The sequence below is a fragment of the Ambystoma mexicanum genome, chromosome 6p, assembly GCF_040938575.1.
Source record: "Ambystoma mexicanum isolate Mex_15411 chromosome 6p, UKY_AmexF1_1, whole genome shotgun sequence".
NCBI lineage: Eukaryota > Metazoa > Chordata > Amphibia > Caudata > Ambystomatidae > Ambystoma > Ambystoma mexicanum.
This window is the reverse complement of record NC_090935.1, coordinates 1,469,217,890-1,469,243,956: the sequence shown is the minus strand read 5'-3', so window position 1 is coordinate 1,469,243,956 and position 26,067 is coordinate 1,469,217,890. Positions and strand designations below refer to the sequence as shown.

The 26,067-nt window shown below is 45.9% G+C and overlaps 1 protein-coding gene across 1 annotated transcript in view; it reads right to left on the bottom strand.

The window, feature by feature from the left end:
• SDAD1 (SDA1 domain containing 1) overlaps positions 1-26,067 on the bottom strand; it is a 551,728-nt gene that overhangs the window by 326,916 nt on the left and 198,745 nt on the right. The window contains exons 9-10 of the mRNA XM_069626295.1: positions 13,683-13,784; positions 11,826-11,895 (exon numbers count right to left, since the gene is read on the bottom strand). Of these exons, the coding sequence (XP_069482396.1) occupies positions 11,826-11,895; positions 13,683-13,784 (172 nt within the window). The remainder of the gene's footprint in view (positions 1-11,825; positions 11,896-13,682; positions 13,785-26,067) is intronic.

The following is a 26,067-nucleotide window of genomic DNA, read 5'->3' as shown; positions in this document are numbered from 1 at the left end:
CCCGCGTGGCGAGTCCTTGGGAAGGAGTCTCCCTTACGGTGTGCGATGGAGAAGAGAGGCCCTACACTTAGGCATGTATCGATGGTAAACAAAGTCCTTCAGTTCCTCTGGAGACAATTTCTGGAAGGGCTCCCTCCACTTGGCTAGTTTGTGCTTCAGAGACCTTGAGGAAAGGGCGCCACACGCGGGACAAGCTTGCCACCCATTGCCACCCATGTTCTGGACCAAGGCAACATAGGCAGAGGGCGTGGGGGTCTGAAGTTGGAAAGAGCCAGTCGCAGGAAGGACACCTGCTGAACCCTATGGAAGTCAACATGCACTGGAGAGGAGCGTGACGCCTGAGGACAGAGTACCTCTATAATAAAAAAGACAGCAGTATCTGCGCGTGGAATTACATGGCTGAAGCCAAAGCCAGGAGCGCTGGTGAATTCAGCCCGTTCCTGTCGATGCAGAAAAGGTTGGCCGGAGGTTGGAGTCAGGGCAGCCCATGCTCCCAGGGCTATATGCGCTGAGCGCCTCTAAATTAAAAGGGCAAGAAGGTTTTTTTCTGGGGAAGAAGGTTTTTTCTGGGGAAGAAGGTTTTTTCTGGGGAAGAAGGTTCTGTCTCCCGTCCCTTGGAAGGGACGCCCTTGCAGTATGGAGAAAAGGGCAACGGGACACAAGATTACCTTTTGTGCACAGTTGCTATAAAAGGTGATGTATGTTCATTCCCTCCTGCAAATGTGAGAAATAATATGAACAATGCCAGTGGTTCAGAAAGACAGGGTCTTAAAATTACATCTGAGTATTCTGGCTACTACCCAGCTAAATAAGGCAACCTCATGCACCATTAAAAAGCCATACCTTACCATCACTGAAAAGATAGTGACAGTCGTCCTGCACTCGCTGCCACTTGTGTGCTGGTCAATGCTGTCGCGAATAATAGGTTATATCAGTTAGTGAAGTATAAAATGAACCTGGTCGAGAACACAGAAAACCAGCAGGGAGCTCCCATAGAATGAGGAAAGAAAGCAGTAAAAACCTTTCCTAACCATGGGAAGTGTTGATTCAGCTGTATGCAAGTGGATTCTGAGACATATTTGGTTGCCTGTGTTAGGCAAACTTTGTATGCAGTACCCTCTGGGAACACTACACACAACTATGACCAGAGGTGTAAGCAAACCAACCTTTGGTATAAGTCTGTACTACACAGTTTTGTTAGCGTGTTGAGCAGCCAGGCTTACCTCAAGAAGGGAATGTGAGCAGTAATGTTACACAGGTTTAGAATCACAGGTTTTCAAATAAACTCTTACACGCAAGGTTTCTTGGATAAATATTTATTAATTTATTCATCAGTCAGTTATAAAACATTCATTAGAAGGAGGCAAACATATAGTAACACACAAATATACTTCAAAACTGTACACTCCAAGCTTCTGAATCAGACAAGACCCCCCACAGACACAACCTACATTTACAGGTGACTTTAGTAAAACGGTGCTGGGGACATTAATATCTTACTGTTGGCATTCAGAATACTTTCCAAGAGGAGTAAAAGGCAAAGGTTATCAGAACATAAAAGGCTACAATTATTCTTAGACAGTGCAAATACTTTGAGTTCACCAGAAGAGTCAATTCAATTCAATAGGCTAGGCCAAAGTCAATGGGATAAAGTCTTGGATAGGATAAAACAGTTCTGGTTGGTAAGTAAATAAAAAAGTCTCTGCACAAGTTCTTGGAAGTAGTTTGTAAAATGAAGAATCATATGTTGGGTCACAAGCCGATTAGGCCTGCAAGTTGCAAAAGTTTCAAGCACTTTCACCATGAGCGGTAAATTCTCAGTCTTGTTTTACAGTACCTTACAATGAAGAAAAAGATGCAGCTGCTGACTCCTGGCAATTACTGCAGATCTCGCTGTTCTTGGGCTTCAGTCGTGGGGACAAGAGGGAGGACGTCGGGAGACTCTTGCACTGCACTGGGAGAGTCAAAAGCTCGCAACTGGCAAACTTCAATTTCAGTGGCTGTTTCGCGTTTCAGCTACCGCACTGGTAACAATGCTGGTTCCAGCTGTCAAGGTGGACTGTCCTTGCTTCTGAGGTCCTGCATTCAGCTGAGGGGGTCAGGCTTGGTCGGTCCAATGTCGTGGGAGTCCAGAGGATCTTCCAAACGCTTTAGGCCAGCTTAGGAGTAACGCACACAATCTGGTGTCCCTCTCCCTGGCTATACATTTTCTTGCAGCACTCTGAGGAAATGCAACCAGCACAGAGATGGGTGTCCAGGTGGCTTACTTGGGAGTTGATTGGTCCTACCAACTCAAAGGGAGAAGTCGTCCTTGCAGGGCTCCTCTGTCGATGCAAACTTGGTGATTCGGACCTGCAGCAGGGCTCCACCGGGCAAACCAACGGTCCAGGAGTTGCAGCAGCCGTCCTCTTCCAGCTCGTCTTCGGTTCTTTCGTTCCAGTGGTTGACTCTGCCTTCCAAGCCAAGAGACTCGCCTTTTAAACAGTTTTCTCCCATTCATTCCAGCCTAGCTGCCACTCACCCAGCAGGGTGGCTGTCCTTCCTGGACAGTCAGCCAGCCAATCACGCCAAAGTGCATTTGAATCTCCTAGGAGACTAAGCACAGGGAGTTTTGGGCACCCCTCACTTCCTGCCCACCCCAGACACTCAGAAGCCTGACGCGGTCTTCAGTCCCGAAACCCGCCAAAGGAGTAGGAACAAAAGAACCAAACCTAGTTTGGCGTACAGAGACACACTCTAGAAGGACCTTTCCAAAAAGAAATGGTGAAAAAATAAGACCTGGACCTGTTTAAACAAAGGGGATTAAAGCGGCATCTTGAAAAACATGGCTGGAGCGATTTTGAGCTCCCGGTGTTTGCGGTCGGGAAAAATCATGGTAGTTCGTTGTAAAACCGCTGCCACCAGCCATTTCAAAAGAAAAGGCTAGTATTTGATTGCTACATGAGTTTCTAGGCACAGGGGATACTAGGTAACCCCTCCAGCACTCTATTGCAAGATAGTGTGTGCTGGGTCTAGGAATTTAAAAAGACTAGTAAAGTCAATTTAACTTTACATTCTCTGGGAAACAGTAGTTTATCCCAGAGAAGGCATTTAAACCTTGGGTCAGCCTAAAAAGGCTTCCCTGTGTTAATGCATTGAAGGTGCTGTGTAACACATATGAAAGGATGCCTATGGAGTTGTCTAAAACTCCATAATCAAAGAACACAAGAGTAAAACACACATCAAAATACATGAGAGAGTGGGAAAAAAAGGCTTGCACTCTCTCCAGGTAAAAAAAAATCAAGTCCTCAAAATCCAGAAAAGTTGCTGGGGGTCTCTAAGGTAAAGGGAATTAGCACATTTTTGAGAATTCTCCCTAACACCTTTGGCACTCCACTGACGGCAGCGTGTGTCAGTCTCTCAGACTATACAGACTATACAGTATGGGATAAATACTAAGTATTTAAGACAGGAGATTACGACAAGGATTTGGCCTTGGTGAACAGGGTGTAACTAATCATCCAGGCATGGATGGCTTCTCATGGTCTATGCCTGAATGATGACAAGACGGAGCTCATAATCATCAGTACCACTTTCAACCTTAACAAACTCAGCCCAGACTACTTGAGCTTCATCATAGATGGCAATTCCATCACTGTAGCCAAAGAAGTTAAAACGTTAGGCTTCTACATAAATGCCAACCTCTCATTCAACAAAAATGTCAGTTCCATGGCCTCCGCCACAGCCTATACATGTAAATGAAATCAGAGCCGCTAAACCTTTCCATTCCACCGATAGTTGCACCGCTCTGGCTAGAGCCCTTATCCTCGCAAAACTGAATTATTATAATGTCCTCTACCTCGGAGCTAACAAAAACATTACTAACAAAATCCATATTCTGCAAAACAATACCCTCAGAGCAGCACTGAGCCTGTCCAAAAAAGATCACACACTAGAAGAGCTAACAATTGGCTCACCACAACTGACAAAATCCTACTGAAAGTAGCCTCATTGACTCAAATGCTTGAACAACGCCGCCCCCCGTTATCTCGTAGATAGAATCAATAGACACTTCACCAACAGGCCCAACAGGCCCACCAGAACTGCTAACTCTAACCTCCTCACAGTACCAAGATTCAAACGATCCGAAACAGGCAGCAACAGGTTCCAGGTGAAAGCTGCCCAACATTGGAATTCCCTCCCTCCTTAAGGGCAGACCAAACCTATCCACATTTCAGACGCAACTACATTCATTGGATAAAGGAAAATGATCGGTAAACCTCACACGGCCCACACATTGGCCCACCATTCTATATGACCTCTTCCCCACATACTGCTGCTACTCTGGCCTGTAACGATACCTGTACTTTGTCGCTATATATATCTGTATATTCATTATGTACATTTACCATGTCCTCTGTATATATTTGTACATTTTTGTACAGTACTGTAACCAAGCCTTGAATATTCTTGTTATCTGTTGCGCCCTGATACCCTAGGGTCTGGCGTGCATTACAAATAAATAAAACAAACCTCTCTAGCCTTAAGAACTGTTGTTATTTAAGGAAAACTTTTTTTTTTTTTTAAAAGGAGCCTTAAAGGAAGACCCATAGGGTCCTCAGCAACAATGCCCATAAGGAGCTGTGTGCTGCAGTAGGATCACAGAGATGCATTTAAGAGCAGACCTACTCCATAGTACAGGTAGAATACAAAGAATAGAGTTCCAAAGACAGAGCCCATAAGAATGAATGAAAGGAAAAAGGCTCCACTCATTCAAGGGTAAAAGAAAAAGGTCCAGAAGTCCAGTAAAAAGTGCTGGGGGCCTCACCAGGAGAGGGGATGAAGCACAATAATGATAAATCTCCCTAACACTCTGGAAGGGATTTTGAAACAAGGATGAATGGGGAAGGCTCCAGGCAACCGTTTCTTCGCAGCTGGATGGATGTGGCTCTGGTTTTGGCACCCTTTTTCAGGAGCCAGAAGAAGACTGAATATCGCTGGTTGGATTCTCACTTGGAAAGTCCAGCACTCTGGTGAGGGGACTTATTGGACTAAAATCATGTCTCTGGAATTCCAGCAGGATGCCACCAAGGTTTCAGCTCGATTCGGAATTCGGAACACTGTGCACCGCACAATGGCCAGAGGTCCCAGGGTATTGGGATATTGCAACCTGGCAAGGTGGCGGCACGACGTGGGATGGCTATAAATACAGCTCTCGAGTCTAGTGGATCTCACCATGCTCTGGTTCAGGGTTGCCCATTTCGGGATCCTTAGGTAGATTGGAAGGAAGGGTCACAGCAGGCTCTGGTTACACGGGCTCTGCTTACACAGCAGGCTCTCCGGTCGCTGGACACCGCTAAAGCCATAGTTTTATCATCTTCTTCTATTTCAGCTCCAGTGGTCGACTTGTCAGCAGCTTCCAGGTTCGGAGTATTTATGAGGAACTACAGCACAAGTTCTGTATTCGCTCCCTGCATTTTACAGTAAAGGGTGGTCTGGCTGTACCAATCAGGACAGCCAGCCCACCCACCCCCAAACCCCAACTGGGAGTGTGTTCCCTTATGGCAAGGTGGAAGACAAAAGGGCTGCAGAGTTCTGGACTCCTCCCTCGCTTCCTGCCTTTCCAGACATTCTGGAGCCTGGGCGGGGAATCCACATGATTCCTGCCGAAGACAAAACAGCCACTGAGGTTGTTTGCACTTACAATGGCAGAGGAAGACCTCAAACAGCAAGCACAAGAAATGGCACCCTCCATTTTAGCAAAAATGGTGGCCCTTCTGTGCATTACAGAGGCTGAATTAACAGCCCGAGAGTAATGAAGACTAAAAAGTCATTAAAGTACTTATTACACTGCCAGCAGCCTTTCAAGGAAGCTTGCAATTGTAACAAAACGTTTCAAGGTAATTAAGAAAGGTGATACGTTGCATCCCCTCAGCACTCCACATAAGGTGATGTGTGCTGGCTCACTATATAAAACAAAGGGGGATGAAAATCCCTCTTTAGTACTTGGGAACAGTAGTTCTCCCAAGTACATGAAAGTACCGAGCCAGATACAGAAGGCTACCCAAAAAAACCCTATAAAAAAGGGGCACTACTAAATGCCAGATCGCTTGTCGCCCATGCAACTGAAATCGCGGATGTCATATTAACTAACAATTTTGACTTCCTCGCCGTGACAGAAACCTGGCTGCATGACGTAGCTGGCCCATCTCTCACCCTAGCTATCCCCGACAACTATTCATTCCATCCTTAGAGCTGACAGACCCAATGCTCGAGGAGGAGGAATGGTCATCATCTTCAAATGAACCCTAGACATGAGACTAGCCACCTCTTCTCCTCTGACATCCTGTGAACTCCTATCTACTATCACTATCCACCTGATATACAGGCCTCCATGTCCTCCCGGATGCTTCGAAGAAGACATTATGTCGCTAGTAGCTTGGCCATAATGATCCTAATGACTTACCTGCCAACTCCCTAGCCAATGCGATATCAGAAGAAGGCTGCATACAAATAAGTACCCAACCCACTCACGAGAAAGGCAGGATACTTGACTGGGTAGCAGTTCTCAACTGCAATATTACCCTAAACAACTCCTCACCACTTGTATGGCCTGATCATCACCTCCTATCCCTAGAAATCAAAGTCCACAACCTAGAGCCAAAGAAGCATGCTATTGCACCACCCTGTCTGACCAGAAACAAACACAACATCACAGCTGAGGCCATAGTACCTTTGGTAGTCCCTATACTCAACGCACTACCTGCCACAAACGACCTGAATCTGTTGGTCGACACCTACAATGACTATGACCAAAGCTATAGACACCATTGCCGCGCGAAAACTGTGCAAAGGTAAACCTAGAGCACATCTGAACTCCTGCTTCACCCCTGAACTTAAACTACTACATTTAGAAAAAAGAAAAATTGAGACTCTGGAAAATGGCCCCCTCTCCAGAAAACAAAGCTAACCTAACCAATATCTCTGCCACTTATAAAAGCGAGATAATCCGCACCAAAAAAGAAACTTTCAATGTCAGGATAAACCAGGCAGGATCCAGCACCAGAGAATTATTTAACATCCTAAAGGAATTAGAAAACCCTAATCCTCCTGTAGATACCTGCACTAAGGATAAACCTTGGTGCACTAGCATTCAAAATGCTCCAACAAAATCACAGGGCTCCAGACCAAAATAGCTGACAAATGGCTCCAACTTACCCCTGGCAATCTCACCAGTCCTATCCTGCCCCCGACCGCACACCTTAACTCAGGTTTCAAATTCAACAAAGTATCCATACCTGGAGGTACAAAAAAATCATAGCATCACTGAAACCATCTATCTGTAAAGGTGACAGTTGCCCAGCTCTGATCATAAAAGATGCAGCCAGAGATTTATCTCCTTTTATTACTAAACTAATAAACTTGTCATTCGCCAACAACCAAGTCCCTAGTAACCTGAAACAATCTTGAGTTATCCCAATACTCAAGAAGCAAACATTAGATCCGGCTATACCCACTAATTATAGATCGATCACCGCAGTCCCTTTCTTACTAAAAATCTTGGATAGAGTTGCATACTTGCAAATTCAAGACTATCTAAAGACAACCCAACTATTAGGAACTCGTCAGTCTGGCTTTAGACCCCAACATGGAACAGAAACTGCCCTTGTTGACCTTAAAAGCCAGATCGCCAAACTTGACAAAGGTAAAGTCGCCATCCTACTTCTTTTAGACTTATTGGCAGCCTTTGATCTGGTTGGCCTGTCATCGGCAGCACACTTCTCCAACTATGCCGTCACGTGGATTCAATCCTTCCTCGCTAACAGAACTATGCGTGTCTTCTCACCTACAGCCGCAGCCGATCCGATCCGATCCGATCCCCATCACCTGCGGTGTCCCAAAAGGCTCCTGCGTATCACCCACTTTGTACAATATCTTTACAAAGCCCCTATTCGACTAACTGGACCGTTTGGGTGTCACCTACACTAATTATGCAGATGACACCCAGATACTCCTAACATTATTATCAGGTACCTACGACTCCAATGTCTGCCGGATTAACAAAGTCTACACCATCATTCAGGCATGGATGGCCACACACGGCCTCTGCCTGAATGATGACAAGACTGAGCTACTCCTAGTCGGTTCACCTAACAACCTTCTGAAACTTAGCCCCAACTACAGTAGCATCATCATTGATGGGAACAACCTGCCCCTTGCCAAAAATGTAAAAACCCTTGGCTTCTACCTTGACACTAATACCAATCTAACAAAACAGGTAAATATGACTGCCTTAGCCACTGCCTACTCTGGCAAGCTAATCAGGGCATGCACACCCCTACTATCTTCCAATTGTTGCCTTACATTGGCCAGAGCACTTATACAGTCCAAACTGGATTACTGCAATGGCCTATACCTAGGCGCAAATAAATCCATAATTAAACTACAGGTTCTCCAAAATAATGCGCTTAGAGCTGCATTAAACATACCTAGAAGGGAGCACGTGTCAGCCACCAGAAAGCTTTGCAAACTGCTTTTTATGCAAGAAATAAGGGACTTAAAAACCATCTGCCTCACACACAAAGCTCTGAACCATCAAGCCCGAATCCACGTGATCCGACCGCGGATGAATTGACTGCGGCCCGAATGTTCGCATGAGAAAGGTGCAAACTACCAAAAGTTTGCATCTTTCGCATGCGAACATGCGCACATACCCACACCCCCACAAAACACCCATGACACACCCCCACCCCCAACATAAACAAACCCCACTTAACTTCTCTTCACGCTGGGTCCCTACGGCACCCTCCGTGATCGGGAACTGGTGCTGCAGGGTCCTTTTTATTTTCTTTTACGGGGGGCTGCAGGGGTTTACTCTAGTGAGCGGGGTGTTGCAGGGGACACCCCCCGCAGCCCCCATTTTTCTTTTTTTGCAGGTGTGCTGCGGGGGTGTCCCCCGCAACACATCACTCACTATACCACACAGTATAGTGAGCAGGTGTGCTGCGGGGGAGATCCCCGCGTTTTTTTTTTTTAAACTTACCTGCAATGCTAGCACCAAAAGGTCGAACTTTTGGTTTTCAAACTTTTGGTGCTAGCATTTGTAGAACCTTTTGTACATGCGACCGTTTAGATAGTCTTTTTGTACAAAACCATCAAGCCCCACCACATCTCAGACAAATTCACTCTGATATCAACAGCCAGAATCACAAGATCTACCAACACATCTTGCCTGGTGGTGTCCAGGTACAATTTAAAAAGAGCTGGCAGAACCAGTTTCCTGGTCCTAGCCGCCCAATTATGGAACACACTTCTACAGGAGATCAAATCTATTCAAACCTTTGAAAAATTCAGAAGCCATGTCATCACATGGTTACTAACAAAAACTAACATTACTCACCTTCCATTTGACATCTTTCTGCACTCCCATTACCTTATGTATACATCTGCCCCCCCTGCTTTGCATCTCATACCATGTTATACTCCCCACTCACCCCAGCCGATCCTGTTATTTAAATGAGTCTTCTTGCATCGCTGTTATTGGAATGTATCATCTTCAATCTATCTGTATATATTGTAACCATTATCTTCACCTTAAGCGCCCAGATACCCCTGGGTCAGGCGCGCAATATAAATAAACAAAGTGAAATTAACAGGGGTGCCCAAAGAGGCAACCCAGCCTAAGCCCAAAAGTGAAACTATAACTTCAAACATAGTATGGAGAGACAGACAAATGTCACGCATAAAAAGGGTAAAAGACTAGGTGAGAGAGGGGGCGGGGGGAGGGAGATTCCTCTTCACATAGAAACAAGGTAAAATAGTTACCTGGGCAAAGCAAAAAGCTCTGGGGTTGGCACAGGCCAGGAAGATTATCGTGGATAAGAAAATCTTACCTAACAAGTAGGTGTGCTGAGCATTACAAATTGAAAGTTGGCCAGGCTTAAAAAAAAAAAACAATACATAATAACAGAGAGGGGGTGCAGGCTACCTATGGCCATTCTCTGATGCGTGGAAGTACTCATGTTGAGTGTTCTGATCTTCTGCAAAGCTTTCCTAGCAACAAATCAGTGTATGCGTTTTTAGTCCAGTAAAGGTTTTTCTTCTGTACGAAGGGAGATTATGAGAGAGATAATTTTTCTCTCTCTGCATGGTCTGTTGGCAGAGTCCAAGTGGCCTGGTTTAGCGACATGTACTCTGGTGTTTGTATGGCTCGCTAAGATCAGTTTAGGAATTCCCAATAACCTTCCCCCCACCAAAGTCCATATCCAACAATGCTGGATGTGGCTCAGGTTGAAGGCTTTCCCTCTGACCTAAATGGGAAATTCTAGAGTTAAACTTGACTGTTGGTCCTTTCACGCTCAGCTTAGCCTGGGGATATGGCTTGTCTTGATAATCTGATAAGGTCATTGCAAGATCCATGTGGTGATGACCGTGGAGTCACTGTCATAGGGCACAGGGTCTTTATATGTCAACAAACTAATCGTCCAAGGATTAAAACTTTTTCACTTGAGTTTTTGCATAAGGTAGAACACTCCTTGTAGTTTTCATATGTTTTTCCCCCCCAGAGGTGGCAGATAGCAGTGCTAGATATTGGATGCAGACACAGTTTGTATTTGGCAGGATCCCATCTGCATAATGAAAAGTTTAAGGTGGAGTACATACAAATATCGGAGAAATTATGAGGGAAGTCCTTCTATTTTCCCACGAGCCGAGCCTGTTCAATTTTGCTGATCATCTGCCGAAGTGTTTTAGGCACTTGGGCTCCAGCTGGCGAAAATTAGACTGGCCAGGTCTAGATATCGGGGCTATGTATACTTACTGTGGTCCAATTCTCATGACCTCTAGACAAAACACAACAAATGAATCCTTTCCCGCTACTTTATAATGTGCAAGAGAATTCAATATTGTGCCTAGAATTTGGCATCTGTGAGTGGAACTGAAAAACCAGGGTCTGCTCATTATCCAATATGGTAGTCTGTTTGAGCGGCACCTTTATGCATTTTGACGGGGTTGCTAAGTTTTATCATTCAGAAACTGGACTCTTGTAATTTTCTTTTCTGTGTGAAAGTATGTTGTGGATTGTAGATTTGATTTTTAGTATATTGCAAAAATGTATAATGCTGGGTTTGATACTCATTACTGCTTGTATCATGAATCTGCATAAAATACAAAAAAATGAAGGAGACATTGACACTCCGCTGTGGCCAGATAAGAAGGCTGTAATCCACAGTTCAGAGTAGCACTCTACCTTCCTGTGATCAATGGCAGGTTGTCAAAGTAGAGCATCCACAGGTCATCCTCTGAAATAGGTTGCTTCTTGGTACTTCAGAACTCATCCAAGCACCTGACAGGATTAGGTGCAGAATACCCTATCCTATAGAAATGGTTTAAGCTGAATGCAAACTCAGCCTCCAAGCAAAACCATACATCCTTTCAAACATCTAGCGGCAATGATTATTAAATGCATGAGTGCTTCCTCGGGGCCCTGTCCCAGGCAGCAGGTATTCTCCTTAGACCACCTTATGGGACTACCACTGCTAACAAACCCGTTAAACAAGGGCAGCCCTTTTAGGGCAATGAGAGGCTTAAGGTCAGCAAACCATTCAAGAGAAGTAAAAAGGGAAGCATCCTCATACCAGAGCCACAGTTCAGGACTTTCGACCCAACAACGAGACTTCTCCTCTTACCCAGGTCCGATTCACAAACCATAAAATACACTAAATTAACAATACAAATTGACATATAACACATTATTACTCAATCCTAAGGTAAGTAGCGACGGGTTAAATATAGAATTCCAATTCAGATGAACAGATCTAAAATTGTAAATTGAAAGTTAGGCTAACCTTGTGGATCGTGGACCAAATGGATGGCGGAGAAGTTAAAGATTTCTGGCTTCTTCTTCTTTTTATGTTTCTGTGTGTAATCAAAAAATGAAACTAGATTACCTTAAATGGCAATTCCTTAAGACATTTACAGCACTTCACCATGACATACAGAAATCTGGACAATGGCTGTCAATGTTATCTTGGATCCATTATGTAGCTGTAAAAAACACTCTTTGAATGCCCATCACTAGTTTTCATGGTGAGCACACCTACAGCCAGAAAAGACTGATAACTCAATATTGTGCCATCCTGCAGATTCCTGATCAGTTCCAGCATTTTTGCAGCTTGCCTCAGTTTCAGATTGTCATGCTGTGCATGTGTCGCCGTTAGGGGTGGGAGAGACGGGGAAACCGTATTACTTTGACCAAATGGATGTACAGACAATAGATCTTATGAGCATCATTTTAAAAGCTTGTTAAAAGGGGGTACACAACCTTACTTGGTGCAGGTTACAGCCAAGTAATGAAGCTCAGAAAAGGCTCTAGGATTATTCTGAAAGAACTTGGGTCTACTTTAAGAGCCAACCAAAAAGTCAAATGTCAATCAGAACCTTTAGATACAATGTCTGATACTTTGTACTCCACGGGACTTGTTTAGGCACAAGCATAATTCTCTCTTTCGTAGGAAACAAAAGGAAAGGAGGCCTTGCCTCTCTATGGCTTAGCAGGATACTTCTCCTGAAACTGAGCTGTAGCCAATGGTAGGTACAGGATTAATTACCAGAGACTGTTCCCAATTTTGTAAATGCAACTTTTAATTGAGATAAGAGGGTGCTCGAGTGTGTTCTTCTGAAGGCAATCTGATCATTAGGAGAGTTTAGTGCTTGGTTTGACTTGTCTGAAACATGTGTGAGCCCACAGAGGTTGGCTTCACAGAATCTTACAAGTAGAGGTAAAACCTGCTACCACAATAATAATTTGCTTGACTTTGAAATTGTGTGATGAGTGCATGTGGAGAACTGGCATTCATGCAAGTGGGCGAGTGACTCCTAGCTTGGCCAATTAAGCACTAGTCTAGACACAGACTTCCTCTTTTCTAGGCGTAGCTACTGCATAAAATTTCTTGCTAGTAGGCATTGTATAGAGGCACTAAGCACTTTAATGCAATGGGGATCATTCAAAAAAAGGAGTCCGTTGACCAATTTAATGATGTACAAATTATTTTGACATTTTTTTGGGCAAATCTTCCATAGGTATATATGTAAAATTACCATCTTGTGCTCATATGTATTAAAATACTTAGAGATCTGTGAATAAAAATGTGAAATGGGGATCATAACAAGAATTGAAAGTTCAATTGCCCTGTTCCACTTTTATCTGCACCTTAGCACTTTTTAAACTATATTTCAGTGTACTGTTCCTTGTGTACAGTTTTATAAAATCTGGTGTGAAATGAAGTATGAGTGAGTCAAATATGAGTCAGAAATTATTGTTGGAATGATATACATGTATTGTCTTTTTCCACAAGTCGAATGGAATAAATCTGCCTATTATGACTAGTACTGCAGTTTTCATTAGTTTACGAAGATACAAGTTAGAGCAGTGGACAAGTCACCAAGTCTTCCTGTGTAGGCAATATTGACCTAATTTGAGGCCGAGCTATGAGAATCAGCAGTAATAGGTAAAAGTTCACTATATACCAATTTAGTGTGCGATTCATGAACACACCAGTCTGCTAGTAAATGGCAGGCCATAAAAAAATAAATCAGTCACAAAATTAAGCAGGTAGAAGCTCTTTTCTTTAAACATTGCACAACCCAGACTAATCAAAAGTATTGATTATCAAAGCCCACATAAAAAGCAAAAAATGTCTCACTTTCAGAACTTTCATGGCCTTCTCAAGTTTCTTCTTTGATTTGGTGTTTTTCTTTCCAGTTGCGTATCTTATTATCAAGTCTCTTGCTGTTGGTCCTTCGTCCTTTAAAGATAAAGCATTAACTCAGTCAGAATTCACTTGGAGATAGACAAAGTAGAGAAAACTCCCGAATTAACACAACTCGGGTCAGGAATTCTTTTTAATAGAATTTTCAAAGGACAGGCGGTTGTTCCAAACATTTTTTACAGTTGCCATAATCTCCTTTTAAGTACAAACATCTGATGAGGGCTGTGTAACCATCTAAAGACTTTCAGTTGGTCTAATCAAAAGGAAGGGGCCCTCTCTAAGGTAGTAGAAATTAAAGAAGTCCTGCTTATCCTCAGGAAAAATGAGGGCTTGTAGTGAAGTACAATTAGTCCACACTGTTAACCAAAGAACACACTCACACTGATATATTGTAAATATACAGACTTCTAAATTTAAAAAGATTAGGTCAAAAATAAGTACCACAAGTAAAACATAACCTAGGAACGCACAGTGTATGGAAAAAGAAAACAGTTATTAATATGATATTTTATTTGTATCGCGCTCCTACACGTATTGTGAATTAAGACACCCATGGTCGTGGTTCTTGAAAACACTGTTCAGGAAGAACAACCCCTTGAGTATAGTGGTTTTCAGATACAGTTTACAGGATCTGAACTTGAGCCATGGACATCCGATGACAGCTAAAATGAAGAAGATCCGACGACAGCTAAAATGAAGAAGAGTCCATCTTCACCAGAGTGGGACCCACTAGCCAAAACCCAAAGCAATGGCCAGGATGCCTCCTAGAACACTGAATAAACTGGGAAATCAGATTTTGATGATTAGGAGTGCAGACAAGGGCAGCTAGCTAGCAGAATATGGATGGCCCCACAATTAATATGGTGATGGCAACCCAGGATAGCCCAAAAGAACAGGAGAGGCAGTGTAGCGACAGCAGCTTCTTACACCAAGGACAACTAAGACGGGAGAACAAGGAAGAGGCTGAGACAAGGACTGAGATGGAATACCCAGTCAAAGAAGAGGATAGCCCAGGAAGGGGGTCCAGTACCTGACAACACCGGAAATAGGGTACAGAGACATCAGCTCAGTCAGTGTGGGGCTAAAATGGGTCCCAAAATTCAGCAGAAGCTTTTTCGCACCAAAGTCTTCTCAGCAGGAAAGTAAAATAGCAGGCTTCTCAGAAACTCCAGGAGACAAACACAGCAAGTATATTAAAAGATAAGTGAGTTGAACAAATCTTTCCCGCTACCTCCAAAACTTAGACTAGACAAATCCTAACAGATCAGTCCTACATATACACATTGCAGGTGAAAGTAGGTAAACGTGCACAGACCTTAATAGTAATCCCTATCGGCTAAGTAAAAAAAAAGATAGTGCAGGATTGGATCAATGAAGGACCCAGTTCAGCCACACAACCCAGCAGGAACGAGTATTAACATGGATACATTAGACCTTGATTAGATAATGTTTTAAGAGTGAGAAGCAGTGATTATTCAGATCAAGCAATTACATCTACTTGGAACCAAAATCATACGCCAGGAAAAAACCTGAAACAACCTCCCGAATGAAATAAAATACCAAAGACCACCTAAAATTCAGAAAACTACTAAAAACCTGTCCCTTCAACACCTCGGAACCAGACGAAAGCAACTGAAATAATCCAGCAGAAAATACAAAATAACAGGCTGTCCAAATCAAGGATGGCGCAGACAACACCTAGAACAGACTAAGGGAAACCCTGACAAACGAGAGAGACATTGCAAGGGGGAATCGACTACGAACGACATCTCCACCAGCGCAGAACAATAGCAAACAAGCCTAACACAAAAGGCACAACTACCAACCTTGCCCTCTCAAAACAGGCCATTGGGTACTGGCGTAGGTCGCAAGTAGATTGATCCGAGAGGACTAGTTAGCACCAACCGCAAACTGGGATATAGCGGCCAACCAAAACAAAGATAGAAATGCAAAGACTAGCTAACCTAATATAATGACAGAGAGATGAGATAACCTATCATGCAGAAATAGGTCACCGAAAGGAAGACAACCTTGTCTAAATCCCGAAAGACACAATAGGAGTGTGCATTTCTCGGACAACAATGCTACTAACCAACCCTACAAAAACTTCTAAAAACCTCATCCCTATTCACACACCTCTCACACCCTAACCAAACACAACCACACCTCTTAAACCGCAGCAACCCGCACGCACTTCACCACACTGCAACAACAAACGCAACAGACAGACCCTCACACAACAGCACACAACGGACTCAGACCATATACCGCACCAAAAAGCTCAGCGAATACTGCCAACAGTACATCTCAGCTCCCTTGCTCTTCTCCAAACTTTGCCCTACTAACACGCCCTAACCAACCCCCCCTTTTTCTTTCAGATCCGCCAGAGCGCCAAGGGACCACTCCAGTGGTCATAGTGTGCGGTACAAATATCCTTTATATATACAATTTAGAATGTTAATGTTAATCACTGGTACCTCTAACAAATACACCAACTGTGCAGAACATTCATGGACCTCAAGAGAGTGGGGAAGCGTGAGAGGGGAAAATGTCAGAGTCCTGATAAGTACTTATTTTAGTCACTTTGAATGAATTTTCCAAGACCCAAATGTTCTCCCGTAGGAAAGAACAGGACAAACCCAACAGGCCTCCCACAGTTATGTCAAGTTGTTATGGAGAATTGTCAGAAATGTGCTAATTCCCTCCACCTTAGAGACCCCCGGTAACTTTGCTGGATTTTGAGGAGATTTTATTTACCTGGAGAGAGCGAGACCCTTTTTCCCCACTCTCTCATGTATTTTAATGTGAATTTTACCTCTGTGTTTCTTTTGGTTGTGGAGTCTGACAAGCTCCATAGGCATCGTCTTTTACATTGTGTCACAAAGCACCTTCAGTGCACTGACACAGGGAAGTCTTCCAGATTTAAATACCTTCTCTGGGATACACTACGGTTTCCCAGAGCAGTAAAGTGAAATTGACTTTACTTACCATTGTAACTCTCAGGACCAGCACACACTATCCTACAATAGAGTGATGGAGGGCCTACCTAGTAGCCCCATGCCTAGCTGCTCATGTAACATTTTTATTTTACCCTTTTCTCACTGAATGGCTGGTGGCAGTGGTTTCGTTTTAACTTACATGGTGTGCATTTACCGCAGGCTCCGTTCACAGCTGCTGTAAAGCAACCACGGGTGCCATCTGTCAAAATGGCTCCCGGACGTCTTTTTTGCCATTTCTTTGTGAAAAGGTCCTTCTTGAGATTTACTCAGCGCACCAAACGAGGTTTGGTCTCTTTGTTCGTTTTTTCTTTGGCGGGATTCACGAGTGAAACCCCGCCTCTGGCTCCAGTGTGTCTGGGGTAGGCAGGAAGTGAGGGAGATGCCTGAAACTCCCACTGCTTAGTCTTCTAGGAGGCCCAACTGCACTCTGGTGATAGGCCGGCTGACTGTCCGGGTGCTGCTGGGTGACTGACAGCTAGGCTGCAATGAATGGGAGATAACTGAATAAAAGGTGAGTCATTTGGCTTTGAAGGCAGAGTCGACCACTGAACGAAGGAACCGAGGAAGAGTTTGAAAAGGACGCCTGCTGCAACTCCTGGCCCGTTGGGTTGCCCGCTGAAGCCCTGCTGCAGTGCCAAAACACCAGGTTCACATCGACAGAGAAGCCCCTGCAACGACGACTTCTCCCTTTGAGTTGGTGGGACCAATCGACTCCAAAGTAAGCCACCTGGACATCCATCTTGGAGCTGGTTGAATTTCCACAGAATTGCTGCTGGAAACCGTATAGCCAGGGAAAGTAACACCAGATTGTGTGCATTGATTTTAAGCTGGCCTAGAGCTTTTGGAAGATCCTCTGGACTCCCAGGAAGCAGGGCTGACCAAGCCTGAGCCTCCTCAACAGAGTGTGGGACCCCAAAATCAAGGAAAGTCCATCTCAACAGCCAGGAACCGCAGTGTTGCTATTTGCGGTAGACGCGAGGAGCTTGAACACTGAACAGCCACTGAACGTGAAGTTTGCCGGTTGTACGTTTTGACCATCCCAGTGCATTGCAGGAGTCCCAACGTCCTCACTCTTGTCCCCACGACTGAGGAACAGTGAGATGTGAAGAGCTGCACAGGAACAGAAGTCATCAGCTGCATCTTTTTCTTCATTTCTAAGGTACTGTAAAAAGTCTATGAGAACTTAGAGTTGCTTTGAAACTTCTACAACTCACAAGTCTAATCAGATTGTGGCCCTACATTTGATTCTTCTTTTCATCAAAGACCCATAAGAACTTATGCAAAGACTTTTCCATTTACTTACCAGAAGTGCTGCATCCTATACAAGACTTTTGCCCATTGACTTTGGCTTAGCCTATTTAATTGTACGACTTCTTGGAGGATCCAAAAGTATTTGCCCGTCTAGGAATATTTGGGGTCTCTTGTTCCAATAACCTTTTCCTTTTACCCACTTCGAAAAGTATTCTAAATGCCAACAATAAGATATTAATGTCCCCAGCACCCTAGTTACTGAAGTAACCTGTGGGTGTGGTTGTGTCTGTGGGCCATCCCAAAAGGGTCTTTACTGATTTAGAAACTAAGAGTGTACAGTATTGAAGTGTATTTGTGTGTTACTATTATATTGCTCCCTTCTGAAGAAGGCTTTCTAACTGACCAATTAATTGTTTATGCAAGAAACCTTGAGTGTAAGAGTTTATTTGAATACCTGTAACTGTAAATTTCTGTATAACTCCATTACAGCTCACATTTACTGGCTGCTCAACACGCTACCAAAACTGTGTAGTACAAGCTTATACCAAAGCTTGGGTTGCCTATACCTGTAGTCCGAGTTGTGTGTAGTGGTCCCAGAGGGTACTGTATACAAACTTTACATAACACAAGTAATTACAAATTACTCACCGTAGTGACTAACATACTCTTAGTCCACAGTCCCCTTTCCTCCATACTGTATGGGTGTCCCTTGCAAGGGGCAGGAGACAACCTTTTTCAGCAGGAAAAAAAACCTTCTTCCCTTTTAAATTTAGAGGCGGGATAGGGGCGCGGCCCTGGGAGCATGGGCTCCCCTGACTCCACCCGCCAGCGCCACTCCTCAGTCCCCATTGAGGCGTCGAAAAAATTACAATTGCCTAATTGACACCAGTTTAATTAGGAGGGAGGATGGTGGGACGTATGGAGGAAAGGGGACTATGAACTAAGAGTTCATTAGTCACTACGGCGAGTAACTTGTGATTACTCTTACGTCCCCTCCCCTCTTTGCTCCATACTGTATGGGTGCTTAGAACTGAATATAGCCCAAGGGTGGAGAGGTGACCCTCCTTAAGAAAACAAGTTCCTTAATACTGCCTGCCCGAATACCGCGTCCGACCTAGAGCCGGCATCCCAACAGTAGTGCTTGCAGAAAGCTGAGGGAGGGCTGAAGTGGCAGCCCTGCTGATGACCTGCCACGTTACGAATCTCAGGAAGGCGACAGTGGTGGCCTTGATTCTGACTGCGAGGGCCTACACATTTACCTGAAGTGGTTTGTGTTGCCCTTCCTAGGCCTCCTTGAGGTGGCCATCATCTACCTTGCTATGGAGGCCTTGGAAGCCTGATATCCTGGCCCTGACCTGCCAAAGGTGATTTATAGAGCCTCCGACTTGCGGAAGCTCTTGGTCCTGCCCAGATAGAACGTTAGCACTAGTCTAAAATGAAGACAGTGCAGAACCCTCTGAGCAAGGTTCATAGGGTCTGCGAAGCCAGTAGGGAGTACTATCTCCTCATTTAGATGGAACACAGAGACTACCTTAGGTAAGTACGCAAGAGCGTTATGAGGACCACCCTGCCCCAGTGAAAGGTAGTGCATAGCTCGGATGCGCTCCGAGCTTGGATTTTGCTGACCCAGCATGAAGACAGAAGACCCACCAAGAGGGATGACCTAATGGTAACTAGCCTGATGTCCGTGGATGCCATTGGCCCAGAGGGTTTATGCGCCCAGGCGCCCCATAATATGCAGGGGTTCAACACAAGGTGTGGCCCATTGTTGGGCGGGTAAAGTCTGGTGAGGCCCGCCAATTATCTTTTAACCACCAGATTGGCAGATGAGACAACGTCCTCTGAGTTTTTGTATGCTCCGAGTGGCCACCATAATGGCTTTGAGGGCGAGCCAGATGGCCATCAACTCGAGCTAGTTGACGAGGGCCGCCTGCTCCTGACCGAACCCTCGCCGTGGACACTGTGAAGTCCAAAGTAGCTTCCCATCCAGCTAGGGATGAGCCTGTGGTGATTGCAACCTGCGGAGCTGGATGACGAAAGGGCCTGCCGATCCGTAAGTTACTGTCTGTGCTCCACCCGACTAGGTTGTGACAGAGTGCTGACCGGCTCCGCCTGGAGGCCCCTTCTCCTGACTCCAGGAGGCTATGTAGTGCAACTACTATTTAGGCGTCTGTACCACCGTGCCAAGGTCACTGCTTCTGCTGAGAAAATGCCCCCTGGGCCACTGATGGCTGTGATCTTGACCCTTGAGGGGAAATCTTTGAGCTCATATCGCAGATGAGGCCCAGGAGCGTTACGAGTCTGCCTGGGCTCCAGCTGCGACTCCTTGAGGTTGATGGAAAATCTCAACTTGTGTAGTGGAAGCCTAAGGGAAGGAGGTAGTGTGGGGGGAGTGCCTACGGAGACCTTGTCCTGATGAGTCAGTCTAGGCATGGATAGGCATGGTGACCCTGGGACCCCAGAAGGGCTGCCATGCATTCACCCCACCTGTACAGACCCTGGGGTCCAAATTGAGCCCACAGGGTAGACCTTGTCTAGGAAATGGAAGCCCCATTATCCTGACCATACGAAAGGCCCAATGGGGCTGCAGAGAGGTAAATGAAGGCAAGACTCATTCAGATCCAGGGAGCACATCCAGACTCCCATGCACAATGTCTCTGCAATTGTGCTGGGGTAACCAAGCATGGCGATAATCCCAGAATAGGAGCCCAGACCACGCTGAGAGGCTGGAACTTCCTCCACCGCCTGCCTCTCTTCGTGCAAGCGACCGTCAGTCCACCGAGTTATTTTCCCAAACTATGGGAGGGGAGGAGAGAGGCGAGGGCGGGATCGGTAGGCGGTAGCCCAAGGACACTGCAGGGAGGATCCAAGGGTCTGAGAACTTTGTGCGCCCGCATGGGCATGCATCTGGCTATATGCCTTAGGGGAGCCTTAGCGAGGATGGATAAGGATTCAGCAGTCAGGAGACTGTTCCTCCTTTATCAAGTTCCTAATCCAGGGAGGGGTTTAACATGTTTCCCCTCCTCCCCTTTCCCCACTGACGGGGAGGTCTAGTATTCCTGTGCGTTCGGGTAGAAAGTGGTCGCCCGTAGCCCGGCAGTCTTCCTGCCAATGGCGGTGCAAACAGCACGACCTAAGGTGTCAATGTGCACCACGGTGGATGCCTTCCGTCCTGTGCAACTAATTTTGGCCTCCGCCAGCTCTACCTTGGAGAGTGCCTGCCACTGCTCCGGATGTGGCCGAGGAGTTTGGCTGCGAGAGTGCCGACAGCAAAAGGGGGCCCCTCCAGCTGCCTAAACTTGGCGTGGAGGCACCTGCTGCTAGGCTACGCCGAATGGGGTTTAAGCTGTGCTGACCAGAGCCGGCTGCTGAGAAGGAAACTGTGGGGCTGCCAAGGTCTTTGAAGGCATGGGAGCCGGAGTAGTGGGTACTGGCATGGGCTGGGGCTGCAAAGGAGCCGGAGGTGCTGGAACCAAGGGCGGAGTGGCCGTGGGTGCTAGCAACAGAACCGGAGGGAGTATATGTCCCTGACCACCTCCTTGAGGATGATACCCATCTGCGGAGACCTCATGAGGGTCATGTCTCCTCGAGAAAACCAGTCTTCACAGGCCGGTGGAGCGCTTGGAGGCGCTGGTCCTTGAGGGTGCTGCGGCCTGAACCCACTCTGTCATTTGTCTGAGGGGTATATCGGTCCTACGACGATGAAGGATATTCAGTGGGCTCTGTATTAGTGAAGACCAGTCCCAGCTGGAAACTTGTTCCCCTACCTGAACGTGTCGGATGAGCCGATATTTTATCTGGAATGGTGGCCATTTGGTCAGGCGGCATACCACATGCCTGTGTCGGGGTGCTTTCTGCGTTGGGCCCCGCCTCTTCCAAGACTCCTGGCAGTGGCGGTTGAGGCCTACCCTGCACTTCAGGACAGGGCCTGGTAGGCAGATTGCCCTCAGCGAGGTCGGCGGTAGTGCTGCGTACAGGCGCCCCCTCAGACATCTGTCTGGTACTAGGGCATAGCCCCTCGGGTGTAGAACAGGTAATTTCCCTTTGGGCTCACCTGACCCCAGGCCTGATGGCTGGTAGCTGTGCCGCTTTGGTACCAGGACCTGAAAGGCCCCTCCCGCTCCAACGTTTCCTGGGGAGGGAGACGCTTTCTCGGGGTCAGTGGTGCGTACAGGCGCCCCCCCTCAGACATCTGCCCAGTACTAGGGCATAGCCATTCGGGCACAGACCCGGTAATAGAACCTCATGCCGCCTCAGCACAGTGTCCGGTAGGATCTGGCGACCCATGGGCCTGACGGGCAGCAGCTGTAACATCCTCGGTACCTGCATGGTACCAGGACCTGAAAGGTCCCTCCCGCTCCTACGCTTCCTTCGGATAGAGTTGCCTTTGCTTGGGATACGTGGTGCATACAGGCGCCCCCGTCGGATAACGGTCTGGTATCAGGACGTAGCCCCTCAAGCATAGGCCCGGTAATAGAACCTTGCGCCCCTTGGCCCGACGGCAGGTAGTTGTAGTAGCCCTGGTACCAGGACCTGAAGGGTCCCTCCCACTCCTGCGCTTCCTGGTGAAGGAGCTGCTTTTGCGGGGTGCATGGTGCGTACAGGTGCCCCTTTGGACATCTGTCTGGTACTAGGGCGTAGCCCCTCGGATGAAGACCCAGTAATAGAACCTTGCGGCCCCTACGCACAGTGTCCGGTAGGATCTGGCAACCCCTTGGCCGGACGGCCGGTAGCTGTAGCAACCTCGGTACCTGGACTGGTATTAGGACCTGAAAGGTCCTAATCCCGCCCCTCAGATGAAGACCCAGTAAAATAACCTTCCTGTCCCTCAGCACTGTCACCTGGAGGATCCACTGACCCCTTGGCCTAGCTGACTGACTCGGTACTCGTGCTGGTATGAGAACCTGAGCAGTTCCTCCCGCGTGGGCAAGTCCCTGGAGGGAGTCTCCCTTGCAGGGTGTGCTGGAAAAGAGTGGCCCTACCTTGGCCTGGATTGACAAAGTCCTTCAGGTCCTCTGGTAGCGATCTGGAAGAGCTAGGACAAAAAGAAAGAAGAGAAGTATCCGTGTGTGGAATTACATGGCCGAAGCCAAACCCAGCAGCGCTAGTGAATTTGGTGTGTTCCCGACTACGCAGAAAAGGGGACTGGGGAGTGGCGCCGGCAGGCGGAGTCAGGGGAGCCCATGCTCCCCACGTGCCTCTAAATTTAAAAGGGGAAGAAGGTTTTTTTCTGGTTCTGGTTCTGTCTCCCGTCCCTCGCAAGGGACGCCCACAGAGTATGAAGGAAAGGGGACGGTACGTAAGAGTAAGAGAAGTATAACTTAAAACCAAAGCAACAGCAGGGCGGTCAACCAGCAGGCTGGCGCGTCCGAGGGACTTCCAGAAGATAGACAAAAGCAGCAGGTGGGGGAAGAGCAGCAAGGCACACAGACATATGAAGGAGGTGTTTGGGGGAAGGGAGGAGTAACTCAGTCGTGAAACAGCAGGTGGCATAGTTAAATTTGGGTGCTAGATTGGAATTGGCTGCGCGACAGTCGGGGCCCACGGTCTGAATAACTTAATCCCCAATTGTTGGCAGGACCAAGATGAGGCTTTCCTAGTGAGGAAGACCCCTAAGAAAACAACCCACAAAGTAGAGGACACTACAGCAGTAACAGTAGATAGGGGGGTGTTAGGAAAGATTTTCTTTTGGATGTTTCCCTCCCATAGACTTTTTTTTTTAACTGACAGTGTTGCAAAAGAAAAACAAACTTTTTTGTTAAACCAAACCATGTCTTCATCTACATTCCAGGTTCATCGAACGCTGCAGAAAGGAAGGAAAGCGAAGGAAAATGGCGGAAAAGAAAAGAAAGACAAGAAAGAGAGGGAAAACGAAAACAAGAACCAAGTGCCTCAAGTCAAGTAGGTGTTTGTTAAAATCAAGTCCATGAAATTAATGATTGCAGAGATTGAATATTCGTCCCTGAGATTAGGCAGCTTCACCACTCCAGCATATTTCTGTTTTTTGGGGCAAATCGTGCGGGATGTAGTGAGCATTGCTCAACAATTTCTGATCACTCGGTTATTAGATGTTTGATCGTTTCCACATCTTTTGAACAGAACCGGCAGATGTTACTCTTTATCATCGAGTCTTTCCTTCTCATCAAGACCTCGTGAGTGTTGTGAAGGTTAAGCCGTAATCTTAAGAACTGGTTTTCTATGGTATCGAGATGGAAATTTAGAAAGGTACCTCGGCAGTTCTCCCAGACTATGCGTTGACGTTCCCAGGTCCATTGAAGAAATTAGAGAGCTCTGTTTATCCATATTTGTTATCCAATTCCATTGTCAGAACTTTTTTTCGCTATCTGTGGAATTTGCAGTACCAAAGACATACTAATGTCGGCTCCTCATAGAATTTACTTCAATTTATCTTCCCATTGATTTAATAGGAAGGCTGATGGGTCGTTACTTTTTGCATTCAAAATCTGGTATGGTTTTGCTGCCGGCGTCAAACACATTTTCCAAAGAGCTGATATTGATTTCAACACCACAAGAGAGTGTAGAGAGTCTAGACCCAGTTCGTGTCCGATCGCTACCATTGATACTCAGTGGTAGTTTAAGAACTTTTCACCAGAAAATCCCCTCCAGTTGAGTCCAAAAACCAGCGTCAATGTTCCATCCTGCTTTGCTTCCAAAGCAAACAGCAGGCGGCACTTTTTGTAAATAAAAAGTTATTACAGGCTGCAAAGTGAATTTGCCATATTTTGCGTGTAATTTCGCTCCTTGCTGTGCAAAGATCTTCATTCGGGATAAGACATCATGGGTCCAACTCCACTCTCTTAGTGAGATGTTAGACACTCCTAGGTAGCGGATGACTTCTGTTTTCATTAGGGCTTCATTGTACACTTTCCACTTAAACGCTTCTTTCCTTGTTTGCATCTTTGGACCGAAGGCAATGACTTGATTTTTTTAACATTTACTGCTAGCTGATTTTGAACAAGATAACCTTGTAAAGCTGTCAGCAATCTTTGGAGTCCAAATTCAGTGGAATCAAGTAGGACTACGTTGTCAGCGTAGATTACCCAGCTTAGATGTTTACCATTCACTTTCGGGGGAAATGACCTCATTTGTAACAAGGCTGCTGGTAGATCGGATATAAAATGTTTGAATCGTAAAGATGCTAATGGGCAGCCCCATTTCACACCTTTAGTTGTTTTTATTTCTTCCGTTACGTCGCCTTCAGCATTCAGTCGCACCCGAATGGTGGTATTCGAGTATAGTGCTATCAGGGGAATCAGTAGCTGGTGAGGACAGCCGCAGCCCTTAAGTTTTTTCCATAGGAGTTGGCGATTGATACTGTCAAAAGCCTGTTTTAGGTCAACGAACGCCAGAAACAGCCTTTTCTTGTGTCTTAAGGCATCCAGTTTTGCCAAATTTAGGAGCAACAGATTTAACTCAACTCCTACACCTTTTGTAAACCCAGTTTGCCTTTCGTCGACTAGATTTGCTCCTTCGGCCCACCTTGCAATCTTTTTTTGGAGGAAAATAGCAAATATTTTTTCCGTTGTGTCAAGCAACGCTATGGGCTGATAGTTCGCCGGATCTTCTCGGTTTCCCTTTTTAAACACCGGGATTATCACTGCCCTTGTCCACGAAGCCGGGATTGCCAATGCCGACGCTATATGGTCAAATAGGGCTTTGATGAATTGCGCCCAGTTTTCTTTGTTGGATTTTAGCATTGAGTTTGATATATCATCAGGACCAGCGGCCCTCGAATTCTTTAAGTTTCAGATGGCATTTTCGATATCTTCCACTGTTTCAATGACATCCCATTCACAGTTTTCAACCAATGTTTTAGCGGTGTCATCAGCGTCTTGACTTGTGAAGACTGATGCGTAATGCTTCACCCAGCTTGCAGCATTCACCCCATTTGCTAATGCGAAAACTTGCTTTAAATGTACAGTATTAATAATTTGCCAGATGTTTCTGCTGTCCTTTTGAATTATTAAACGTAGCATTAGTTCTGCTTGTTCTTGATCTCGAATGCGGTTAAATGATTTTAGCTAGTTTCGGTAGCGTAGACGTCTCTT